The sequence below is a fragment of the Solea solea genome, chromosome 11, assembly GCF_958295425.1.
Source record: "Solea solea chromosome 11, fSolSol10.1, whole genome shotgun sequence".
In the NCBI taxonomy this organism is placed as follows: Eukaryota; Metazoa; Chordata; class Actinopteri; order Pleuronectiformes; family Soleidae; genus Solea; species Solea solea.
In genome coordinates this window covers 17,613,970-17,637,794 of record NC_081144.1, presented here as the reverse complement: position 1 = coordinate 17,637,794, position 23,825 = coordinate 17,613,970, and the positions used below count along the sequence as shown (strand labels likewise).

Sequence of the window (23,825 nt, the reverse complement as noted above, 5' to 3'; positions counted from 1 at the left end):
TCCTATGTTCATTGGATCAGAGAGGTGATGCTGGGATTAGCTCTAGAAAAAAATAGGTATACAGTAAAGGGGTTGGAGGGTAAATATGACAAAACTTGGTCACAATTCATGACCCATGTCAGGAACTTGCCTTTTACGTGACCTCTTGTTTTTATTCATTTATTTTTATTTTATTTTGCTTGGGTAGTGGCCCTGGTCTTCTTGATACCCAGATTCTGATGTTGCACTATTTTTTACTCTTTATTTTTTATTTTTATTCCTGTACCAGAAGTCCGAATTGTTGGTGTTACGACCATACTCGTCGCTATAGATCGTTTGAGTCATTTTTGTTGGTGTGTGTTTTTGTATTTGTTTATATTTATTTGTTTTTGTGTTTTCCTTTTCCATGTTGTGTTACCGGGTTAGTAGTTTGTACAGTGTGAATATATTTGTGGGGATGCCACCTGGATGGGGGGTGGGGGGTGGGGGGCAGGGTTGACAACTTGTATAATAAATGCTTGTATAAATACTTTTGATATGGAAAAATTATAAATAAAGTTGGAAAAAAAAAAAAAAAAAAAAAAATACTCGATTAATTGAGAAAAAAACACAAAGAAACGCTCTGACACTTTATCTAAAATACATAAAAATAAGGAATTCAATTGCTCTCTATGAAACAGCACAGAATAAGTTTTTTCCCTGTGGTGAGTGAGAAAGTTTCTTCCAGGGAAGGTCAGATTCTCTGGGGGTCAATGGAGCAGTGGGCAGGCACGGATGCTGGGGCTGATGCATGATGACTTGAGTCTGAAAGGCGGAAGCTGAATTACAGCGTAGTAGAAATATACACAACACCGGAGCCTTTTCTGTCTCAGTTCCATGCGGAAGTCTGTTTCACATTAACCGCCATGGTACAAACACTGAACACACGCACACACACTGCCTCAGAGCAAAAATTAAGCTGAATTTTGTACGATTTAAAACCTTTTTAATCTTTTTATTTTTGGTCGGGTGGTTACCTGTGGGATGACAAATTCAGGGGTGATATTTTTATCACTTTCCAGAGACCTTAAACACAAGGAGACCATATTTGGATGAAAAGTGGAGCTGAGGAAGAAGTGAAGGATGAGTCTTACTAAGAACGTCAGGAAAAGCATTGAGCTTTGGTAGGTGTCCAAGGTAAATGCCCTCTGGCAGGAAATGTTCACCTCTATAGATGATAGACTAGATAACATAAACCTCAGGCAAATTATGCCAGACAACTCTCTGTTTACATCACAAACGTGAAGATGGTGGATCGAAGCTTCAGACTAAGAGGAGGACGTTTTACCAGATCCAAGAGCTATAGTCTGTACAGACACATTAACACAGCAATTATTTACATGACACTGCCTGTTGCTAATGCAAACAGTAAGCTAACGTGACACTTACCCTTCCAGTAACAACAACAACGCTATCTTTAGCTGGTAGACTCCAGAGTTGAATGTTTGTCACAAAGCCAGATTGTATCAATTTGTTTCCTTCCAGGCTCTTGTAAACTTTCAGTGCCTCTCTGGAGTAAAATGAAGGGAAGTTAATCAGTTTGCAAACACAATCCAGCACCGGTCCCATTCATATTTGCTGCATCTTACGCTGCCATGAGAGAGGTTCATAGAAATCAAGTGTCTTCATTGCTAGGTTCTTGACTGATTCCTATTATTGTGGCAAATAAATGATTGGCACTCAATGAGCATGACGCGTTTTATTAACTGGAGGTCCTGGAACTTTGAAATCCATGTTGAAACTAAGGGCAGACTAAGGGGAGCGTGGGACACTTGTGTTCGGGCAGGGGTAGGAGAGAGGACTGGGGCCCCTGGAGCTCACTGGGGCATAAAAGGGGCAAAGTGGGGGTCCATGGTTGCAGAGAACTTGTGTGACCAGACAGGGGAGTGCCAGGCCAGGGTAGGAGAGGAAGGTGGGCATGGCAGACTTGTGTGGGAGTGCCAAAAAGGAAAGGCATGTCAACCCTTTTGGGGGGTACAGTCACAAATGTGTGATTAAGAGGAGACAAGAGAGATGATGATGATGTGCTGTTCTGAAAACACAGGGAGTTTTAGGGCCATACCTGAAGCACGCAGGCAAATCCTTTTGCCTTCCCCTTTCTCTCTGGCCTGCACTATGTAACACACATGTCCTTTTAACCACCCAAGTTAAAGTTAACACTTACTTAGTACTTGGTAAACACAGTAAGTGGCAATTATGTGTTTTTTTTACTGAACCTTAAAAAATCTTCCTACCCCTCTCAAAAATATCTCATCATCCAAAGCTCATGTCATGGGAGGGCAATGGGGGTAGCGAACCCGGTGATACCCGACCTGGCTGCGCACTGATTGGTGCTCGATTTATGCACCGCCATTATCTCCAGTCGTAAAGTGCGTACTACACTGCCTCATATACTGCTGGTCTATTCGGACATGCCTAACATCACTGAGGAGCTCTGGTTATAATTAGTTTACCTTCACCTCCTCATGTAAAACTAATTCCGTCCAACATTTGCTAATCGCCCACTCTCTCATACACCTTGATGGTGGATATTGAATGTATGAAATGAAACAGTTATTTTGACCATGTTGTCACCTCTCATCATGTGAGGATCGTCCGTTGTTGCGACTTTGCTGCTTCTCCAAAGCAGACACACTTTCAAATGCCGCCTGTTGCTGACATGTGAAAATTAACCAAATAGGTTCAGTGTTTATAGAAAATAAAACTGGGGAACAGTTATGTTATGTGCGTGAACATAGTGTAACACTGGGTATAAGTTTGCACTGTGTTTCTGAAACTTTTGCAACTACTGCGCTACATTTTTCTTTTCCAAATGGGATTGCAGTACACATTTTAAAAGCTAATGGTCACTGTTGTACATATTTTACATACAGTATATCCCCCATTCAAATGTTCCCTTGTGGCTGTAATTAAAGTTAGGGTGACCCTGCTTGTGTGGGTGTGTGAGAGTGGGGCAGCATGTGTCCTCTGATTGGTCCAGTCATCAATGTTTATTTAATTGAATCTAGAGGAAGCAGATGTTCATGTCCAGCAAACAGTCATCCCTTACAATTAGCTTACGCTCTTTTACTTCCTCTGGTGTTTTGTTCCTTCCACTAGCTGATACGTTATCTCAGTGTGTGTGTGTGTACTTGTATTTGTTACCTCTTTAGGACCTTTTCTGGCATAAACACTGACCTTGTCAGGGCCTGTAGTCCTCATGGAGACCAAAACCTGGTCCTAATGAGACAGAACCTCATTTCTAATGAAATGGTATAGGTTTAGGGCTAAGTTTTGAATTGTGGTTAGATTAAGGCTAGTGTAACCCTAACTGGTTAAGGGATGATGCTTATAGGTCCTAAGAAGAATAGCTGCAAACCTGCATGTGTCTGTGTCTGTGTCTAAAAGCCAGATCATGTCATCAACATCTCCAAGACTGATCTGTTACAGACTGTGACACACTTAAGATGTGGCATTTTGTTTGTTGAGCAGATGCCGCTTTATCAGTCATCTAAAATGATCACTCTTTCTCATTTTAGTGTCACATATCCACCATCACCCACACACACAGGACACAAGTGTTTATTATTAGCAGCATTATACTTGATGACTTTCTACGGACTATATTTCTCCCCAAACTCGTCGAAGTGAGGACAAGCACAGCGTCCTCACCTTGGGGTATTGTCCTAATTTCTGCTGACCTTGTGAGGAAGTTTCAGCTCAATAAGGATAGTGAACTATTCCATTCAGTCCTCAAACTCTCTCTTTAAGCATGTCATTGTGTCAGTGAAGCCAGGCTGGCCATTCAAGGACTTTACTGCATTTTGAGAACTATATCTATGTATAAATGTGTTTGAAAATTGAAAGAAAAAAAAAACTGACTAGTCATGAAGAACGTTGTGTTTTCTTTGGTCACTGTATTTCTATGAAGTTTTCAGTGTGATCTCTACAGTAGAGATGACTAGATTTTCTAGACCAGATGCCCTCCCTGGCGCAATCTATCCGGTTTGGGACTGGCCGTAGGAGTACACACTGGATGTGGTGCCTTCCAGTGACGGGTGAATTTAGAGTGTCCAATTAACCCAATCAATAGAGAACAATGGGGATTGGGTATCTTACCCAATCATTTTGACCATTTATTTGCATTTATCAGTTAGAACTTACATTTCTGGCATCTCCACCTTTTTAGTGATTCTCACTTCTACTTCTTATGTCAGATCCTGTTGTGTCAAGCACTCACAGGGAAGCCATTTATTAAATGATCTAATTCTGCTATGCTACATGCTGATATGCCTCCTTTCAGCGTCTCAGTATTAGGTATTTTCCAGTTGATATTGTCGAAACCCAAAACAACTTTAGCTGGTGGGTAATTGGTAGCATATCAAGCATAACTCCATGTCTTTGTACCACTAACTTCAATCTTCTTTCAGCTGACAGAGTATAAATTTAGTCTCCGTGATAGTCTAAAACTGGTCTGGATTTCTCCACATTTTGGGTTTGGTTTTGGGTCCAATTGAACATAAATAGGCAATAGTAATTCACCTACCAACCATATTATCTCGGTGTGTTATGGCGCTTTTCCACTGCACAGTTCCAGAACGACTCGACTCAGCTTTATTTTGAGATAATAATAAATGTGCGTGTCTTCATGTGCGTTTGAAGAATCAAACCAAACAAAAAAATAGTTACGTACACTGCCACTGCACATTCTGTTTATATGTTGTTTGTACCGATGCAAATAAATGGTGAACATGTAATTACTGTGTGGGCAATTATTATTCAAAAAGAAAACTAATCACTAATGGGTTAAAAATGATATACATATTTAAGAAAGGGATACCCCCAGTGACAAGTATTTGTACTTTCAGTACTTTCAGTGTAATTATCGTGGTATTTTGTAAAAAAAAAACATGCCAAGACTATTTCTTCAAGTTCTGCCTCAGAAATAACTCACATATCTCAAATGTCAATACTTTTTTTCACTTCAGCACCACGGACAGCGGCCTGTTTGTGCTCAGCTCAGAAAAAATGCTATTAATAAAAAAATATATTGAATCAAATCAGCAGACCATACTCCACTGGAGCATGTATTCATGGGTATTTTCTTGGTCATGCATTAATCTACAAACCAGAGATTTCTGACCAAATTTGTTGAAATGCATGCCAAAATATTCTAAAATGCTGGTATATGTCTCACTATAGTCACTTATTTTTATTAGGTTGTTTTGACTACTTCTGTAAATTATTGTTTAATATATTCTCTTCCATCTGTTCCATCTCTAATTTTTCCCTCCCCTGCCCACTTTTTCTTTCTCTCTTTTCTTTCTTTTTACACTATCACACAAAGACGTCAGTTGTGTATTTTTGACTAATCCCATAAATTATCCTTTCATCACAAAGACAAAATGACAAAGACATGTGCTCAATATTTAATTTCCAAATGCATTTAACTGCACACGTCCTCTCTGTCATCGAGTGGTTATCAGGTCTGGAAAAGTACAGACCATAAAGCTCGTGCGTCTTGCATGTGTTTATGAAATGTGATGCAGTATTAGTTGATATTGAAGGGCAGCGTGTTTGGAAATGTCCTACATCAGTAATAACCTTGTTTAAAAAGGACAGTGTTTGTTTGGACTCGCGTGGTGTGTGTGTGTGTGTGTGTGTGTGTGCATGCGTGCGTAAATGAGGCGGGCACGCCCAAACCATGCTGTTTAATGACGCCCTTTCGTTGCTTCTTGTTTATAGTCTGTGCGTCCTGTGAAAATCGGAGGACATGAGACAGTAAAAAGTACCCGGCGGAGGCGCGCCGTGGGCGGGTGGAAGGCCTGTTTATAAACCCACATCTCTCTTCGTGGGCGGGAACAGCAACAGTAGGGAGTGAAAGTAAAGCGCAAGGAGAGAGAGAGGAAGACGGCGGAGGAGAAGAGGCTGTGGCGGCTGCTGTGGTTGACCGGGGTTCGCGGAGGGGCCGCGGCGGCCGCCCCTGTATGCGTCTGCAGCCGCGCATGGACGACCACCTCAGCCTCCTGCAATCACCCCCGCCGAGCGCCACCAAAACCCGGGGCGACAACCTGGTGAACCACGGATACACGGAGACAGAGGCGGACGTGATGACTGTCGTGGCGTGTGACAACATGCTGGAAGAATCGGCGGCTCTGCCGGGCCACCACTCTCTGGACCGATACGAACCGGACCACGAATGTTGCGAGCGGGTGGTCATCAACATTTCAGGTTTACGCTTCGAGACGCAGCTGAAGACTCTCTCCCAGTTTCCAGAGACGCTGCTGGGAGACCCCAAAAAGAGGATGAGGTACTTTGACCCCCTTAGAAATGAGTACTTTTTTGATCGGAACCGACCCAGCTTTGACGCCATCCTCTACTACTACCAGTCCGGTGGGCGCATCAGAAGACCTGTGAATGTGCCCATTGACATTTTCTCCGAGGAGATCCGCTTCTATGAGCTGGGTGAGGAGGCGATGGAGAAGTTCAGGGAGGACGAAGGCTTCATCAAGGAGGAGGAGCGGCCGCTGCCCGAGAATGAATTTCAAAGACAGGTTTGGCTGCTGTTTGAATACCCGGAGAGCTCGGGACCCGCCCGGGGAATCGCAATAGTGTCTGTTCTGGTCATCCTCATCTCCATTGTCATCTTCTGCTTAGAGACTTTGCCGGAGTTCAGGGACGAAAACAGGGATCCGATCACCGTCGAGCCCGTGATTAACGGCACACTCCCGTATTTCATCAGCCCCTTCTCTGACCCCTTCTTTGTTGTAGAGACGTTGTGCATCATCTGGTTCTCCTTCGAGCTTCTCGTGCGCTTTTTCGCGTGCCCGAGCAAAGCCACGTTCTCCCAAAACATCATGAACATCATAGACATTGTGGCCATCATTCCCTATTTCATCACCCTGGGCACGGAGCTGGCAGAGCGGCAGGGCAACGGGCAGCAGGCCATGTCATTGGCCATCCTGCGCGTAATCAGGCTCGTTAGGGTGTTTCGCATTTTCAAACTCTCACGCCACTCCAAGGGGCTTCAGATTTTGGGACAGACCCTCAAGGCCAGTATGCGTGAATTGGGTCTGCTCATATTCTTCTTGTTCATCGGTGTCATTCTCTTCTCCAGTGCTGTTTATTTCGCTGAGGCAGATGACCCAGAGTCCGGTTTCAACAGCATCCCAGACGCGTTCTGGTGGGCTGTGGTCACCATGACCACTGTGGGTTATGGGGACATGCACCCGGTGACAATCGGAGGAAAGATTGTTGGGTCTTTGTGCGCAATAGCCGGTGTCCTGACCATTGCTTTGCCCGTGCCTGTCATTGTCTCCAACTTCAATTACTTCTACCACCGAGAGACTGATGGCGAGGAGCAGGCTCAGTACCTGCACGTGGGCAGCTGCCAGCCTCTCGCGGACACGGAGGACCTGATGAAGACGCGCTCCTCTTCCTCACTCAGCAAAAGCGAGTACATGGTGATAGAGGAGCACGGCATCAACAGCGCGTTCAAGCAGCAGCAGCAGCAGCCAAACTTCCCCACCAACACCAGCGCCGCGCAGAACAACACGCAGAACTGTGTCAATATTAACAAAAAGATTTTCACCGAGGTGTAGCCAGTTTTAGAGTCACGAGGGGCCTGATGTGTCAACACACAGCTGTGTGTGCGTGCGTGCGTGAGTGTGTGGACGTAGATGAGATGAAGAAAGGAATAGACAGAGCAAAGGTGCTTCATGCTCCATGTCATTCATTTATTTCAGTGATCAGAAGTCATAAACATGTTCTGGTTCCATTCGCACTTGGAGAGGAAATGCTCCTGAAAGTTTTTAGGCCAAATATTCCTCCCCTGCTGAGGAGGGAACTTCACCTGTTGGGCGTTTATTGTGCAGTGTTATCATCCCAACAGGTGTAAAGACATAGACGCTTTGTTATGTGACAAATGTAGAGACACTCACGTTGTATTAACATGCGTTATCAGTCGTGATTCATCAGTCCAGTCATAGCCTATGTACAATAAAAAACAGTAATCATTTTTAAATATGTGTCTGTGTGTTTAAACACATATGTAATGTCAGACTATATAATCAATAGAGCGTTCTATATATGCCTTTATTGTGCGTTTAAGTCTCTAGTCCAGATTCTGCTGTATTTAAAAACAAAAGTAACCCTTATATCACCCTGAAAGTCAGCTGACCTTATTTAATGGCGCCATGTAAACAACAGAAAGGGGGGGGGGGCAGCCAGTGTTTCATCTGTCTGTCTGTGTGCGTGTGTGAAAGAGAGAGCGAGAGAGAGAGAGAGAGGGGGGAAGAAAGAGATCAAAGATGGAGCACACCTCTCTTTGGATGCCTCAAATATAGACCGCTGTGATGCAGTCTCCATGGCGACGGTCGTTGCCTCGGTAACCCCCCCAGTCATGTTACCATGGCGCCTCTTGTTTCCACAGTAACCTCCCAGATGGCACTGATGGTGCGTATTTAGTCTCCAAAAAGACGGTGGTGGAATTATGTTTTGATGGAGTAAAAACCAAAAAATATGAAAGAAAAACCGCCTCACGCACCCAGCAGACGCCACTGTCACTGATCTGCGAGCTCGCTCTATGACGTCATCATAACAAACAAAAACAAATTAGAGTGAAGTGGTTAGTGGTTACAAATTGACTTCATGGACTTCCACCCAAAAGAGAAAGTTGGTGGGAAAGCACAGCGCAACAAACAGGGAGCCAGCGTGTGAGGAATTATGAATGGACTTGGACCACGTGTGCGTCTGGATGACCTAAATGCGCTACCGCGGGTACTCACCAGAGGCCGCTGTTCTCCCACTGATGAAACGGGTAAGTTGAGGTCGTTGTCCCGTGTTTTTGTCAAACACCATTTGCCAAACCTTTGTTCCCATACGGTAAAATATGTAGAGTGAATGAGAGAGAGAGAGAGAGATTTATATAATCTGCATAATTTCCATATTGGTTTGTTTATTTGTTTTTAATCACCTGATTTATGTGTTTTATTGACTCAAGAAAAAAATAGGAAGTTTAGAAAATGACACTCCATGGAAATGTCAAGATATCTTCAAAACAGTTGATGATAATTGATTTAATTCCTTACACAAATGCAGATATTATATCTGTATCGTGACATGAGATAAGATATATTCATCATATCGTGATAAGGTATCTGTGAGGCATTTTCCTGGTTTTAAATGCTAATAATCATTATATTTATCACATATAATATATTATATATGTTATATATTTATTACATTTGAGTTTATATATACTGTATATTGATTAAAAAATAAACAGAATCAACAAAATTATACTTACAATTACTACTTTTTTTTTATTAAAACCTCTTTAATTTTATTTACACTTTATTAACACAAACATCTCCAAAGAAAACATTTCCAGAGTCCAGAGAAACAACCTCCCTGCAGCATATGGAGATTTATAAGCCATATCACCCAACCTTACAGAAATAATGATTTAATTTATATCATGATGTATATCGATATCAAATGATGTAAAAATGTAAAATAAATTTCCCATATTGTCCAGCCCTATTACATTTCCATATTTAAAATGAGCATTAGGTAAAAACAAATATGACCTACAGTGACATATATGTATAAAACATAGACAAACATATAATATACAGGTTTTAGGCCACCATTAGATTTGTTGTTTTAGCACTGCTATAATGAACATAAAGTGTAATTATTTCACAATCACTATATTAGAACATATCCAGAAAATATGGGGAATCTACGCAGTTTTTAAGTAAGACATTTTTTAGAAGATAAAAACCCCAGCTTCTACAGGTTAAGGTGTCAATTATTTAGTGTGACCTACCCTTACACTTGAACAACAGCACAACCCTGGCTTTCTTAAACCTTTACCAGACAAAGGACTATATTTGGTAACTTCTGCAGACATCCAAAACAGTTCTGAAAGGCAAGAAGTACGGTCATGCGCCTCAGTCTTCTCCTGCATCTACGGTTATATCTCAGAAACTAATAATGGTAAGGTGATGTTGGAGCAGGGAAACCATATATTGTATGTTCATGGAGCTTAATTTTCTACATGAAAATAACACATTTTGGAAAGAAAAGTTCTCAATCCTGCAAGTAGTTCAATGAGTGTCCTGTAAGGGTTGAAAAAAAAGAAAGACAAAAAAAAAATGATATTCCTAGTAAAACCTGTTTTCTACTAATTCATGTTGACAAATATCTGCTGTCAAAAAGGTTTATTACACCAGATTTATTCAAGACATGCTTGGTCATCATCATTATTATTATTATTATTATTATTATTAGTGTTATCATTATTATTATTGAGTTAAATTCTTTGACAGTTTGCTATAAGACCAACTTCCAGTCACATCATTCCAATCTAAATGCCAATGATCACAGAATTGGTCCAACATGACAGCAACAAACCTGGTAGTGCCCTCAGTATTATACGCACATATACATATACATAGAGTGATATAATGTTTTATTTACACAATAACAATCTGTCACTATATAGGTGACATTTATGGCAGTATCTCTCTAGAAGAGGGCATGTACATTTCAGAATGGGTAGAAAAGTCAGGAAATGTCATTTAATCATTCACGTGATAGAAAGATATCTTTAAAAAAAAAATAAATAAATAAATAAATAAAAATAAAGTGATGCATCAAGACTAAATGACCTCGACGAGTATGTTGGTGCTCCTGCTGTGCAGCGCTGGTTGTCTTTCACCTTCAGGTGACTTTGTCTCGATATGAAATGAACCAGGGCAGCGTGCTCGTCAAGCCCGTCTCAGGGCTGCCACCACGTGGCCATTGGAAGTGCAATGACAGCAAAACCATGCAACCATCCTGTTGTGCTATACATTTGACAAAAAAAATTTTTTAGGGCAACTAGTGGAACTAATGATTATTATCATAATGTATTAATCAGTCTAAATTTTAAATGAGTTCTGTCGTTGAAACAGCTTCCTACAGATGTGTGTGCAGAGTGTTGTTCATCTCTGACTGTGATGAAAATTAAGCTTTAATGTCTCTTACACATGTTGTGTTGTGGACTAATACGTGTGTACCTTTTCTGTTACGGTTGAGTAGTAATTACATGACAGTCTCATTAGCTGTGGGACCCTAAAGGCAAAGTGGGAGGTCCCACAGAATGATTTCTTCATTGATTATTTGCTCCTCTGTTGACCCCTGACCTTGACTTCATGTTTTGTTTTGTATTTTCAGTGAAGGTCTCCATATTTGTCATCAGTTAAAGGCCTGTTTATTTCTTCTTAAAAGTCCCATTAAAGAGAAACACGCGTCTATTGATCAGTGACTGAGATATTTTACCAAGGAAAAAGGAGCAACTAATTTTTCCTCTCATAAGACGGGTCAGTCTGGGAGATGAGCAGAGTCATCATGTTAACGTAAAGTGCATCACCCAGACGATGAAAACATCATCTCTCGCACAATAGGAAGGTGAAATAGTTAGATAAGTAAATAAATTAAACGTTGCAGTATAAAAAGGAAACAGCATTGCACTTAAATGATAAGAAATATTGCACTGAAAGACAAATTGTAATTGTGTGGCTGACCATTTCAGCTGCTCTGCTTTATCATTCCGATGGTAAAAGCTGTTTTTGTGTCTATTTGTCTGTGATTTGAAGCTTCTATATCCATAAAGGAGCAGTCCTTTATGATTTTTCTGGCTCTGCAGCCTACCCCTCAGTCGGCCACGAGGAGAAACACTGACGACTAAAAAAAAAAACTGATAAATAACCTGAATTCAGCAGATGTAAATGATGAATTGACAGGCAATAGTGATACTGTAAGTGTAAACAAAAAACAAAAAAACAAGCAGTATTTACACAAGGTACACATAAAGTACAGAAGAGCAACAAACAAAACTTAGTAACCACACTTGGTCTGTATCTGCACACCTATCTGTCAAGAGTTTACGTGATTGATTTGAAGCTGATCTTAAAAACTGTGGAGAATTCTGTTTTGATACATAACTCTTCTCTACATTATGTTAGGCACCTAATTACATTTCTTCTATCAGACTATAATAGATTTTCCTCTTTGAAAAAAAAATATAAAAAAAAATATTCTCAAATTTATAAAAAAATTTCTTGTTTTAACAAAAAAGAATCTGCCAATGGGGTCAGTCTGTACTAACCTGCTCCTCCTTTTCTTTCCCTCAGGTGAAAGTTGTTCCTTCATTCTGCCCAGAGCTCCTGGACACCCTGACAACCCCAATTCCATGACCCCTCCCATTTATAGGTAAATAGAAAAGTAACATTCACTGATTTTCTCATTTAAACAATACCATTAACCGCAACTGACCTTTCTTCTCTGTAGGGGCTCAGTGACTCTGGTCTTCCTGTCGGCCTGAAAGTTGAGCTGAGATAAAACTCCCTCTGCCCACATTCTCCTCATCTTCCTTAAACTTCAAACAAGTGGTACAAACTGTTTTTGCCCTCCTTCCCCAGTGGACGGCACTTCAATCCAGATTGGAAGAAAAATGCACAATATATATATATATATATATATAAAAATACATATATATGTATATAAAAGAAGTATGTGTAACATATTCCACTTATAGTTTTGTGGCTGCAATTTACGACTGATTGTAATCTTTAGTTACATACTGTTGTAATCATGATAGAATCCAATATTGGGAGAACTGTGTGTTGCAGACATTTCCTCGTACGACTTTAAAATTCAAACTATGATGGGGCCTCAGGAAACATGTTTTGCAAAGTACATTTAAATCCTGAACTTAGCAGAATTTCTACATGCTGTTACTCAAGTGTCTGGCAAATAATGGACAGTAATTGTAGTGTAGTTACAGTAATTGCCTCGAGTCAAAAGTCATAAAGAAAGAAAGAAACTGAAGCCAACCATGATTTGCTGATACAAAACTGTGACACAAATCAAAGACTGTTAGCCATATGCCTTTGTTAGCTCTGTGTGCTATGTGAAACACACACACACACACAGACACACACACACACACACATAAGCGCGCTGGTTGCTGCTATTCCCCTGACCTACACACGGAGAACTAAACCAAGGGTACACACACACAGACACACAAACAACAAACGTCACTGGATGGCTCGCTTTTATCCCAGAGTGCACTGGTGTTTTTTTGGGATGGGGCTGATTGTTGTCAGGGGAAGACTGTGTGTGCCAGTATTTGTTGTATGTTGATTTGTGCTGTCTTTAACATGACCCATATAAACAGATTATTACAAGGTGCAGTGTCTTTATTTATGAGGAGCTTCAGTCTGCTTTTACTCAGTTACTGAAAGAATAGTACTCGATTACGGAGATACAGACCCGGCTATCTATAATGATGACAAATATGACTAGACAGGGCTAAAACATTATAAAGGATTGTCAGTAAATAGGGCCACACGGTGGTGTAGTGGTTAGCACTCTCGCCTTGCAGCGAGAAGACCCGGGTTCGAGCCCCGGTTGGAACAAGGGCCTTTCTGCATGGAGTTTGCATGTTCTCCCCGTGTGTGCGTGGGTTCTCTCCGGGTTCTCCGGCTTCCTCCCACAGTCCAAAAACATGCAATGTGGGGATAGGTAAATTGGACACTCTAAATTGACCATAGGAGTGAGTGTGAGAGTGAATGGTTGTTTGTCTCTATCTGTGTGTGTTAATTCACTTGAAAATGCTGCCTTTTTCAGAGAAAAAAAAATCAATTTATTACATTTACTGTTATTTATGGACAGGGAAATAAGATCAGTGCACGTTTTGCACATAAGAGGAAAAAGATACATGTATATATACATATACTGAAATATTCATTATTTAAGCTGAAGCCGGAGACAGGTTCAGGTCCCCTGTCTACAGTATGACAAGGCCAATATACAGAAGCACATTCACACCTCAGGTCAATTAACATTCACTATCATTAAAGTTTGTAGTGATCTATATGGGGCAATAGTGGCTTATAGGCCTAATACATACGTAAACAGGACTCTCCCTAAACAATATGCCATTGTTTCAAGATATGTCCTAACGCCCAAAATGACACTAAATGCTGTAGCACATATATGCCAGGCCCGTACGTGGCGCTGTAACGCGGTTACAGAAATACACCAAAAATGGAGAAGATGATGGTGAGCAGGCGCGTAAAGCGTGCGAGCTGTGTGCAAACTTTTATTAAACGAGTATACGACTAAGGGAAGAAAATAAGTTGTCACAAAGAGAACAGGCCAAACAAACTCCAAACACAAGACAAGAACACGCACGGATGGTGTTTTGAGATTTCCCCTCTCTGGCACCTGTTTCCAAAAAAAAAAAAAAGCATTTCACTGCTCCCAAAACGCTGTTTCCACTTGGGTAAAATGGCAGGATCAATTGCCACTATAGTGCACACTTGCTTCTCAGATGCGCTGTATGAATGTGTGAAACTTTGCGTCACGTCTGTGTCATTAAGTTCCCATATTTAAGGTCATGTCCCTTAAGTTAAATTCTGTCATTTCCTGCTTTAATTTGAAATTCACATCTTGTTTCATTTCAGGTGTCTTCACTTCCTACCCTGCTGTGTTTCCCGCCCCTTTGATTACCTGCACCTTCCCTAATATTTTCCACCTGTGTCTAATTGTCTCCTCTCACCTAGTGTGAATATATATACCTGTCCTTCCTGAAGGATCGCTGCCATGTGTGTGTCCTCTGTGTCAAGCATTTTTCTTTCAGCCTCTTCTTAGTATTTGACACGTTGAGTGGTCGTCAAGTATAGGAAAGTGCTATATAAATGTTGACCATTTACTATTTCATCAGTTGGATCACCCAAACGATGGATTTATAGAGAGACTGAGGTAAAAGATGCAAATCAGTAATCATTTAGGGCTATGGTGTTTGTTGATTTAGTAACTTCACCAGGTTTAAAAGTCCTAGATATACCCTCAAATTGTAGGGGCTGTAGGGCCAATGTGTTTTTTATTGTATCAGTGTTTTATCCACATGGAAACTGTGTTTTTGGGAGCACTGAAACACTATTGTTTGTGGGGAAAATCTCAAAAAGCACCTTGAGTTTCTATGTAGACAGTCGATGATGTTATAATCCCTATACTGTCACTATCTTCATTGTTGTCGCTGTCCTCTTCTTGTGTTTGGAGATTGTTTGGTCCGTTCTCTTTATGATAACATTTCTTTTCTTTCCTTAGTTGCCCTGACTTTCTTCATTCTGTCTATGTCTTCTGTGATTGTAAACATTGTAATGTAACTCATTGGAATAAAGCTTTATATAAAAGAAAATGTGCACACCACGCGCATGCTTTATGTTCATGCTCAATGTCTTCCTCTGTGCTTTTTTCATTAAAAACAGCGTACACAGCTGCAGATACCCTTCCATCTCTCATCAGATAGCTTTAGATATCTAGGGATTGACATTACCCATTCATTTCAGGAGCTACATAAACACAACTTTGTTAAACTGCTAACCAAGGTGAAAGCGGACCTACAAAAATGGACCGGGTTACAACTCTCATTGACTGGCAGAGTGCAAACCATAAAAACGAACATCTTGCCGAGGATTTCGTTTGGTGTTGTTAGTACTTTTCTTTTCCTCATGATGTTGACAGTTGATGTTCTGATTTTGTGAATGTTGCCATTATGTGTCCCTGAGTATGTACAGTATTTGTTTTTTTTGCTGTGCTTGTCAAAGCACTTTGTAAATTTGTGTTTTTAAAAACTTCCATATTAATTATCACCAGTTTGAATTCTGATTATCAGATTATACCACATTGCTGCAGAGTTGGCTTCTGCCTGCCTGAATTGACATAGTCCTTAAAGAGAACTGAAGAGCGAGCTCAGTGAAAAACTATTTGCCCCCCCAGAGCCAAGGAGGTAAATATTAACATTGTAACTAAGGTTTACAACCATTCAGTTGTCACACTGTGTATGAGGAAGTGTGCTTTATTGTTCCAGTAAAGCCCACCAACACGCTAATAATGCCATCTACCCAGGGTAGACAGTGTTTTTTTTTCTGTTATGTTGGCCTGATATTGTATTGTTTCTACATCCAATTTCCTGTTGGCGATATCAGTGAAAGGTACAGCGCTGTCTTTGGGATCACTAAACTACAGATGATGTCATCAAAGCTCACAGCCAGCCATGGCACTACAACATGAAATCTCCATAGCAACAAGGGAGGGTTGCTGGTGAGATAGAGCGTATAGTCTCAAAGAGGAGATTTGGCTCTCTGCAGGTACACTGGAGAGATCACCACTCAAATGGCCTGCAGCATTTATCTGCACCCCGTTGGCAATGTGTTTAAATGTCTGTTATGTGTGCCAAATAGTATCCAGCAGTGCATCAGTTTAGTATAGACTCCCTTCAGACAGCATGTCTAAATACGTACTCGAAAATGCAAACATAGCATCCAAGAGCCACAAGGAGATTGCATTGCACTTGCACACATGCAATACAGTAGATGTATTATTGGACTTAAGCTGATGCCTGTTGTTTTGTCTGAACACAACTAATTAGAATACAATCTAATTCTTTAATGTCATAGCACAGGGTGCAACAAATTGGTTGACAGTCCCCACGGTGCATACATAAATAAACAGCTATAAAATGTAAAAAAAAATAAGTTCAGCCATCAGCATATCCGTTTAGCCATACTATACATACAGACATAATCTCCCCCACCTCCTCCCCCATAGCCACTCTCACATACACACACACACTCCCACAGGCATATGTAAACAATGAGGTAGCATATGTTTTGGTCTGTGCATGTGTAACCGGGTGGTTATTGGCTGTATAAATGTATATATTGTATTTCCCTTCTGTGTCTTTTAGTTATGTTGCAGCAGGTCTGGCGATTGCAGCAGATGTGTGTCACGCCCCTTACCGGCACCTGTAGTGCAGCCGCGTCATGGGCTGCTAATGCAGACCTGTTCATATAAGTCCCGTGGTTGTTCAGTCTCTCTCTCTCCTCTGCCAAGTATGTGCCATGTGTTCGCTCTCCAGGTTGGCGTGTATGCCGTGATGGTGTGTGTGTGTGTCCCCTTCCGGTTAGCCACCGCTGCCGCCGCTAGCTTCTGACGGCTTCAGTATTTATTGGTGCAGGCTGCAGCCCGCCATGCAGCCTGCCTGGCGTTAGGTTGCTGTAGTTGCCCTGCCTTGCCTCTTGCCTTTATCTCCACGTTTTGTTTCTTTTTGTTGCCTTGCTCATAGTTGCTCTGCCCTCGTCAGTTAGACGCTCGTTTTAAAGTAGTGTATTGTAGTTCAAGACTGACTGACCGCGACTCCTTAGTGGGGGGGTGGGAAGTAGCACAGCTTTGAGGACCTGCAAAAGTTATGCATGTAGCATTATGGTTTTGTTTTCTTTTGTGTTGGTTTGAGTTTGTTTGATATTTTGTTTGGTTTCTTTTCTCTTTGTTTGCTGTGCAGGACCTCAGCTTAGTTATTTCCTCAGTCTCAACTTAAGCTGAGTCTGTGGTACAGATTAATGTTGTGCTCTTTGGAAATAAAAATAACTATAATTGTTTTTTACAGTAGATAAGTAACTTAAATAAATTAATGTTTCTATTTGTGACTAAAATAAAACTTGTTAAACTTTCTATAAACCGTGCCTGTATTCATTTGTGTACCGACCTGTGCTCTGAGAAAGTAAAGTTTGAAAAAGAGTAAATTCTTTAGGTGCAAGTCCTAAGGTGGCGTTGTTGGTGTAACTCCCTAGATCATCCTTTTGTTTATCGCCCCCACCACACATGCATGCATACATTCAGCGACACAGTCCTGATACAGTAGTGCAAACTGTTGCAGACAGTGTGTTGTTAAAGTGACTGGCAGTGTTCAATTTACATATACAGTGGGGTACACAGACTTTGACAGTTTGACAGTTTAATGTAAAATAATTCCCAGTTTGAAAGATTATATTTTATTTTAAAGCAATTCTTTTTCTTCTCTCTACAACAATCAGCCGACATTATATAACTCTCTAGTCACCAATACCACTATCTTCTGACTGAGTACAAGGACGATTACTTACATTTGATAAGAACATTTTTTATCAAATTTTATTTGCCTTAAAATAAAATATTAAACATTTACAGTCCCCTCCAAAAGTATTGGAAGAGTGTTCTCTTGGATGCACACTAACACACACACACTGGTACACAAAGGGTTGATGCTGCGAGTCATTTCCTGTTTTGCTGTCAAAACAAGCGGACAGATGGTGAAGAGGGTGATAAATGAGAAAAGAGAGCATCAGACAGAGAGATTGTTATGCTGCTGTGCTTAATGCTTTATTCTGCAAATCATGATATTAATGTTGCATCTGTGCAGTTTGTCCAGAATTTGAAGTTGTCTGAATCTAGGATTTTTTGAAATAGATCCATATTGTCATGTCAGCTGCAAACAAACTTTTTGTCTGTTGTAATGCTGTTATAAAGACGTCCCATCATAGTAACTGCTCAAGTCAAACACCAATGCCATGGCATTTGGCTATAGTAGCTGCTAAGTGCTGTGAGTTCTCCTAACAGGAAGGGCATGAAAATAAACCAGTAAAAACCAGTGCCCCCCTTCAGTGCGATAAAAGCACATTTTCAAAATGCAAATCATCAAGCCACTTGACAGCAAATTCTATTGGCAAATGAAGAATTAACACAGTCAGAAGTTTTTGTGATCCCACTATTTCAAGATGGCTGCATCTCACTACATTCATGTTGTTTTATGGCTTCATTTCCTCTTTACTGCTGTGACACAGTGTGTTGTAATGATTTTGTGAGGCCACACTGTCAGAAATAGGGGTATATTTCAAGTCCATTTATGTATCACAATTTACAATCTATGCTGATATAACCCCTATTCTAGGTATTGTAGCGACCCAGTTGCTGAGTAACACAGGGCTGGTCATCTCTCAGCCAATCAGGGGAGCGCATGTTGCATGGCGAGTCCCTGGACCGGGTCACAGGCTCTTCATTGTTCTTCTCCCTGGACTGCTGATATCACCAGGTACCATTTTCCCCCAAAGCAAGACCCAAAACAGCTTTCTTTGCTGGGCGTGGATTGTGGCAGTTCAGACTCCTCCCCTTCAGACTCTGTAATGCCCCAACCAGCTTTTCCAGGCTTATGGACCATGTGCTCAGCAATGTGCCCCTCAAACAGTGCCTGGTATACATCTTGTTAACATCTTGGCACATGGGAGCTCCTTCAACTCCACCTTAGACTCCCTGAGAATGGCACCCTTTAAAGTGTCATTTCATGCAGAAGGGGGTGAGCTTTCTGGTTACCTCTGGTTACCTGGGGGGGACAGGATAAAGTTCAGGCAGAGATGGAATGGCCCATGTCTGCCAATCAGAAGCAACGCAGCTGAAGAGCTTCCTGGGGCTTGCCTTCTATTATAGGAGGTTTTTTCAAGGCACCCCTTTTTTGGTTACTGCAGAAAAGATTAGACTTTATATAGACTTTACATGGACTAACATGTGTCAGGAAGCTTTCAAAGGCCTAAAAAAAGCTCCCTGCTGTTCATCGTAGACACCGATGCCAGTAGCGCAGGTGCTGGTGGTGTGCCCTCCCAACAAGGTCCTACTACAGCCGGCCTTTCAGCAAAGCAGATAAACGCTATGGTGTGAAACGCAGGGAGCTCTTGGCTTCTGTCAATCAGACACTTGAAGTACTACCTCTATTGCCCCCCCTTTGTGCTGCGTTTGTACTACGCTGCCTTGCAATGGTTCCTTCAGGGAACCCGGAAGGGCAGGTAGCCAAATGGATTGAAGCTACAGGTACCAGTCATGCCAACACTGACAACCTCTCTTGCCACCCCTGGGCTGCAGATGGCTGAAAATACTGCGGGAGGAGGGAGTGGAAACAGCAACAGGAACAATATCCAGACCTGGAGTCAGTGAGGCAGTTGGTGAGGGGCACAATAGCACCCTGCAAAGTGGCACTAATTACCAAACGACTATGGACTATGTTTAAAACTTTGCGCCTGTGCCAGGGGGTTCTACAGAGGGTTTGTCACAGATGTGACCCCTATATGGCACACAAAGGCCCCTCTTATGGCTCTCATGCACCCCTACTGTAGGCCCATGGAAAGAGTGATTAGATACGGTGGGCCCCTTTCCTCGCTCTGACAGGGGGAACCATTACATCCTAACCACATTCATTACAATCATCACCCTCATTTCCTCAAAAGGAATACATATCATCGAGCTGTAATGCACGTCTGTAGAACGTACATGTAAGTGAGCACTGTTCTGAAACGTGAGCTCACATGTCTATGCGGTTTGCAGAACATGTGATCCTGACGATTATGTTGTTTCACTGTGACCGAGAGTATATTTCCTCCTCATCCTTGCATAATGTCAGACTCCCTCATATTATTATGTTCTGGTGTCATGTTTTGTCTTCCCAAGCAATGTATGTATGCATCTGAGCATGGCTCGGACACAGTGTTATCACACGAGACACGCTATGGACAAAATGGTAGCAGAAGCCTGTGGCTGCCAGACGGTGGTGGTGTACATTAACTCTTGATTTGATTGAACTGACTAGACAGGTAGCACTTAACTGTTGCCTGCAGAGTGGGAAAGACACATTCAGTGGACATTTTAAGCTCAGCATATACTATACCTAATCAGTCTTACATACATACATACTGTATATGTATCTACTCATGCACTATCTATATTAATATAAACAAACCCATGTGTGTACGTCCTATAGCAAGCCACAGCCACAGTTATGCCATTGATTTTTCCTTGTTTTCCACTGTGGAGAAAACATCAGAAAGTGAAACTACATCCAGAATCAATACCACAGTACTCAACTCTGAAGGTGGGGACATACATCTAAGAGTGAAGCAGCTATCATCATCATCATCATCTGGCTGTTCTCAGCAGGTAGGTGCATGCTTCCAAGGTCAGTCTCTAAATATAGGGGGACCCCAGATGGAGACACATAACAAGTGAGAGGTGAAAGGCAGACTATGTGGGGGGAAAAAAGAGGATTGAAGGTCAAAATAAGCGGTGGAATGATATGTTACATGCCACAATTAATTATGAGTGGATGGACTTGTTATGGTCATAGTGAAATTAAAGGTTATGTAGCAAAAGGCAAAAGAGCGTGTATGTTTTCATGTTTGACATAGGGCTGAGAAACAAATAAAGAAATACAACTACAAGGTCATGAAATGACTGGAAAGACACAAATCTCCTTCGTGTGGCACATCAAAATAAATCACTACAACTGTATGCTGGCGAGCTAGACAGGATTTTCAAGTCATTCCCAACTACCCTGATAATAAAACTTCCCACGACCCCCTTACTCTAAGTGCTTGTAATCAATAGCCCCAATGTAATTGTATATTGCCCCATCCCAACTTTTTTGTATATAAACTGCATATGGATTCTACTTGTTTATCAAGGTAGGGTCAGTTTTTCTCTCTCTGCCTAAAATATGGATATAATATAGATTCTATAACTTGTATACTTGTGTGTGTGTGTGTGTCTATCACCTGCTGCAGCACCCACAGAGGTCATTCAGAGCGACACTCCTCCCCTGCAGTCTGCTGCCAAAAGTTGGATCCACGCCCTCTCTTCTCCTTCACCCATCTGCCTCTTTCTCTCCTCCTCCTCCTCCTCCCCCTCTTACTTTCACTCCACTGTGCCCTACTGCATAGAAAAGGGTGGGGATATTTAGGTGTACAAGTCTGCTGAGTCACTCACTGACACACACACACACATATTGTTATCTGTCACATCTTAACAGTGCTGTTGTGGATGGACTGCACCGAAATGATGTGTGTGTGTGACTCCTGCATAACCTGGATGGAATACAAATGCTTCACATGAATGCCAAATTAAATTAAAACAGAAAACAAAAAAAAAAGTGTTAAATGGTGTCAACATTGCTCAGGCATGGTTGATGCAATGATGACGTGGGATCAGTAGTTGGAAAGAATTCTTAAGTTTCTCTCTTAGGTTCCAGTTGGTCAAAACAGAATCAATGCTCCCACTTTGCTGAGATTTGGCTTAACCTGAAGGTGAGAGGGGAACCAGAGACAGAACTAAGATAGTTGGAGAATAAATGGCCTTGAAACCTGTGAGCAAAGTGTTTGCCAGTAATATAAAACTCTAATAAAAACTTAAGCCAGAAACTAAGCTTGTTGATATTTAGATAAGGTTGGGAGGAATGTAGATTTATGGATAACCATTCATAATCAATACTAGGAGAATATTTGTTTCTTTAAAAAAAACTTGACTGCATCAAACTATTAGGGATGTAACAATTCATCACTGTATCATTGATTTATAAATTACTAAAAATAAATATCAATTTACAGTACTTTGTCAATGAGCCCTTATTTTTGAGTTAAAGCCATGACTGGAGGACCACATGGAGACATAGTGGCTGACACTGTTGCCTCACAGCGGGAGGGTCGCTGGTTCAAATCCTGGTTCAACTGAGGGCTTTTTTACAGTCCAAAAACGCTCTAAATTGACTGTAGGTGTGAATGGTTGTGTGTCTCAGCTGGGATTGGCACCACGACCCTCATGTGGAGGATAAAGAGGTAGACAATGAGTGAATGAGCCAAGACAGGACTCACATAAAATCATGTTTTAGCTTTTTCTGTACAAAAATAGGATTTGTTTTGTTGCCCATTTAATTGATGTCATATTACATTGTGATGAAACACTGTAAGTCATTGTCTGTAGTGGAAGTGTGAAGCTTGGCAGCAGTTTCTCAATTTTTCTCAATGACTTGCTTGCCAACTTGCTATGTTGCAGCTATAGGTCCATTCATTTACGGAAGAATTACTGTGTTCTTTTAGTCTGGATGAACCCAACGATTTGATTTTGCTGTGCAGAGACGTCTGGCGAGGACGCAATTTTGGCCAAATCCAGAATCTCCTTAATGACAGAGAAACAACGTCTTGCAGATACAACCAACATTGCGACCACCGATGAGCACCGATGTTGCTTAGGTGAGATGCAGTCTGGCAGGCTCAGCAAAAGTCATTAGACGCCATAACTAGACAGACATCACTCATAGAAAACTACATCAAGCACATGTGTTGACACATTTCCCTTCGCTCTGCATTCATCATCCAAATCATTGGTTTGATTGGTTGTAGGTATATCCAATTGCGTACAGAGGCATTTTCATACACATCTACATCATCAACTTGGTCACGCCTCTTGCTAAGGTCACTACATCCTTTCCAGACTCAGACTCAATGCAGCCTGGCCGTAGCCAGGCTAGTGTGGTTTAGGTTATCCCCCTAATACCAGCTGATTGAGGTGAGGGAAAAGATCATGGAAAAGGTAAAAAACAACAACAACGCAGAATTTCAAAATGTATGAATGGTGCATGCAAGGGGTAAATGCAAAATAATACATTACATCATCACGACTCACCCCTCCCCCATGTCTAATAACCGCAATCCCTTATCCAATCCTCTAAGTGCCTTATTTTCCATCCAGCTGTTTTATATATAATTGCCTTGAATGTTGTGGTGGATGATAAATTGTTGCACTATTGACACCAAGCACTGCATACTGGTGGTTGGGCTCTTAGCCGCCCTGCATTTAGAAATGGGGCTTCTTCATTTACATTTTATGGACGGCAGGGATTTGAGAGTTCCTGGCCATCAATCTGCCTGCTCATGTTCAACATGAGAGACGGTCAGCCACAGAGTGGAGAACAGTTGCAGAGTGAGTGTAGAGAGTGTCTTATAGTGGTCTGTTATAATGTCTGCAATTCCATGTCATCATCATCATCATCATCATCATCAATATTTGACATATTAATTGAACAAGTGTTGCATATCAAGTTGAACCTGTGCTTGGCAGAGCAAGGACAAAGCATG

At 41.4% G+C, this 23,825-nt stretch overlaps 1 protein-coding gene across 1 annotated transcript; it reads left to right on the top strand.

Moving 5' to 3' along the window:
- The first annotated feature begins 5,527 nt into the window (after nucleotides 1–5,527).
- LOC131469075 (potassium voltage-gated channel subfamily A member 3-like) lies at nucleotides 5,528–13,238 on the top strand. The gene is made up of 3 exons (XM_058643920.1): nucleotides 5,528–8,815; nucleotides 12,180–12,258; nucleotides 12,337–13,238. Exon 1 carries the CDS (start codon nucleotides 5,985–5,987, stop codon nucleotides 7,596–7,598), a length of 1,614 nt encoding a protein of 537 aa, XP_058499903.1. The 5' UTR covers nucleotides 5,528–5,984; the 3' UTR covers nucleotides 7,599–8,815; nucleotides 12,180–12,258; nucleotides 12,337–13,238.
- The last annotated feature ends 10,587 nt before the right edge of the window (nucleotides 13,239–23,825 follow it).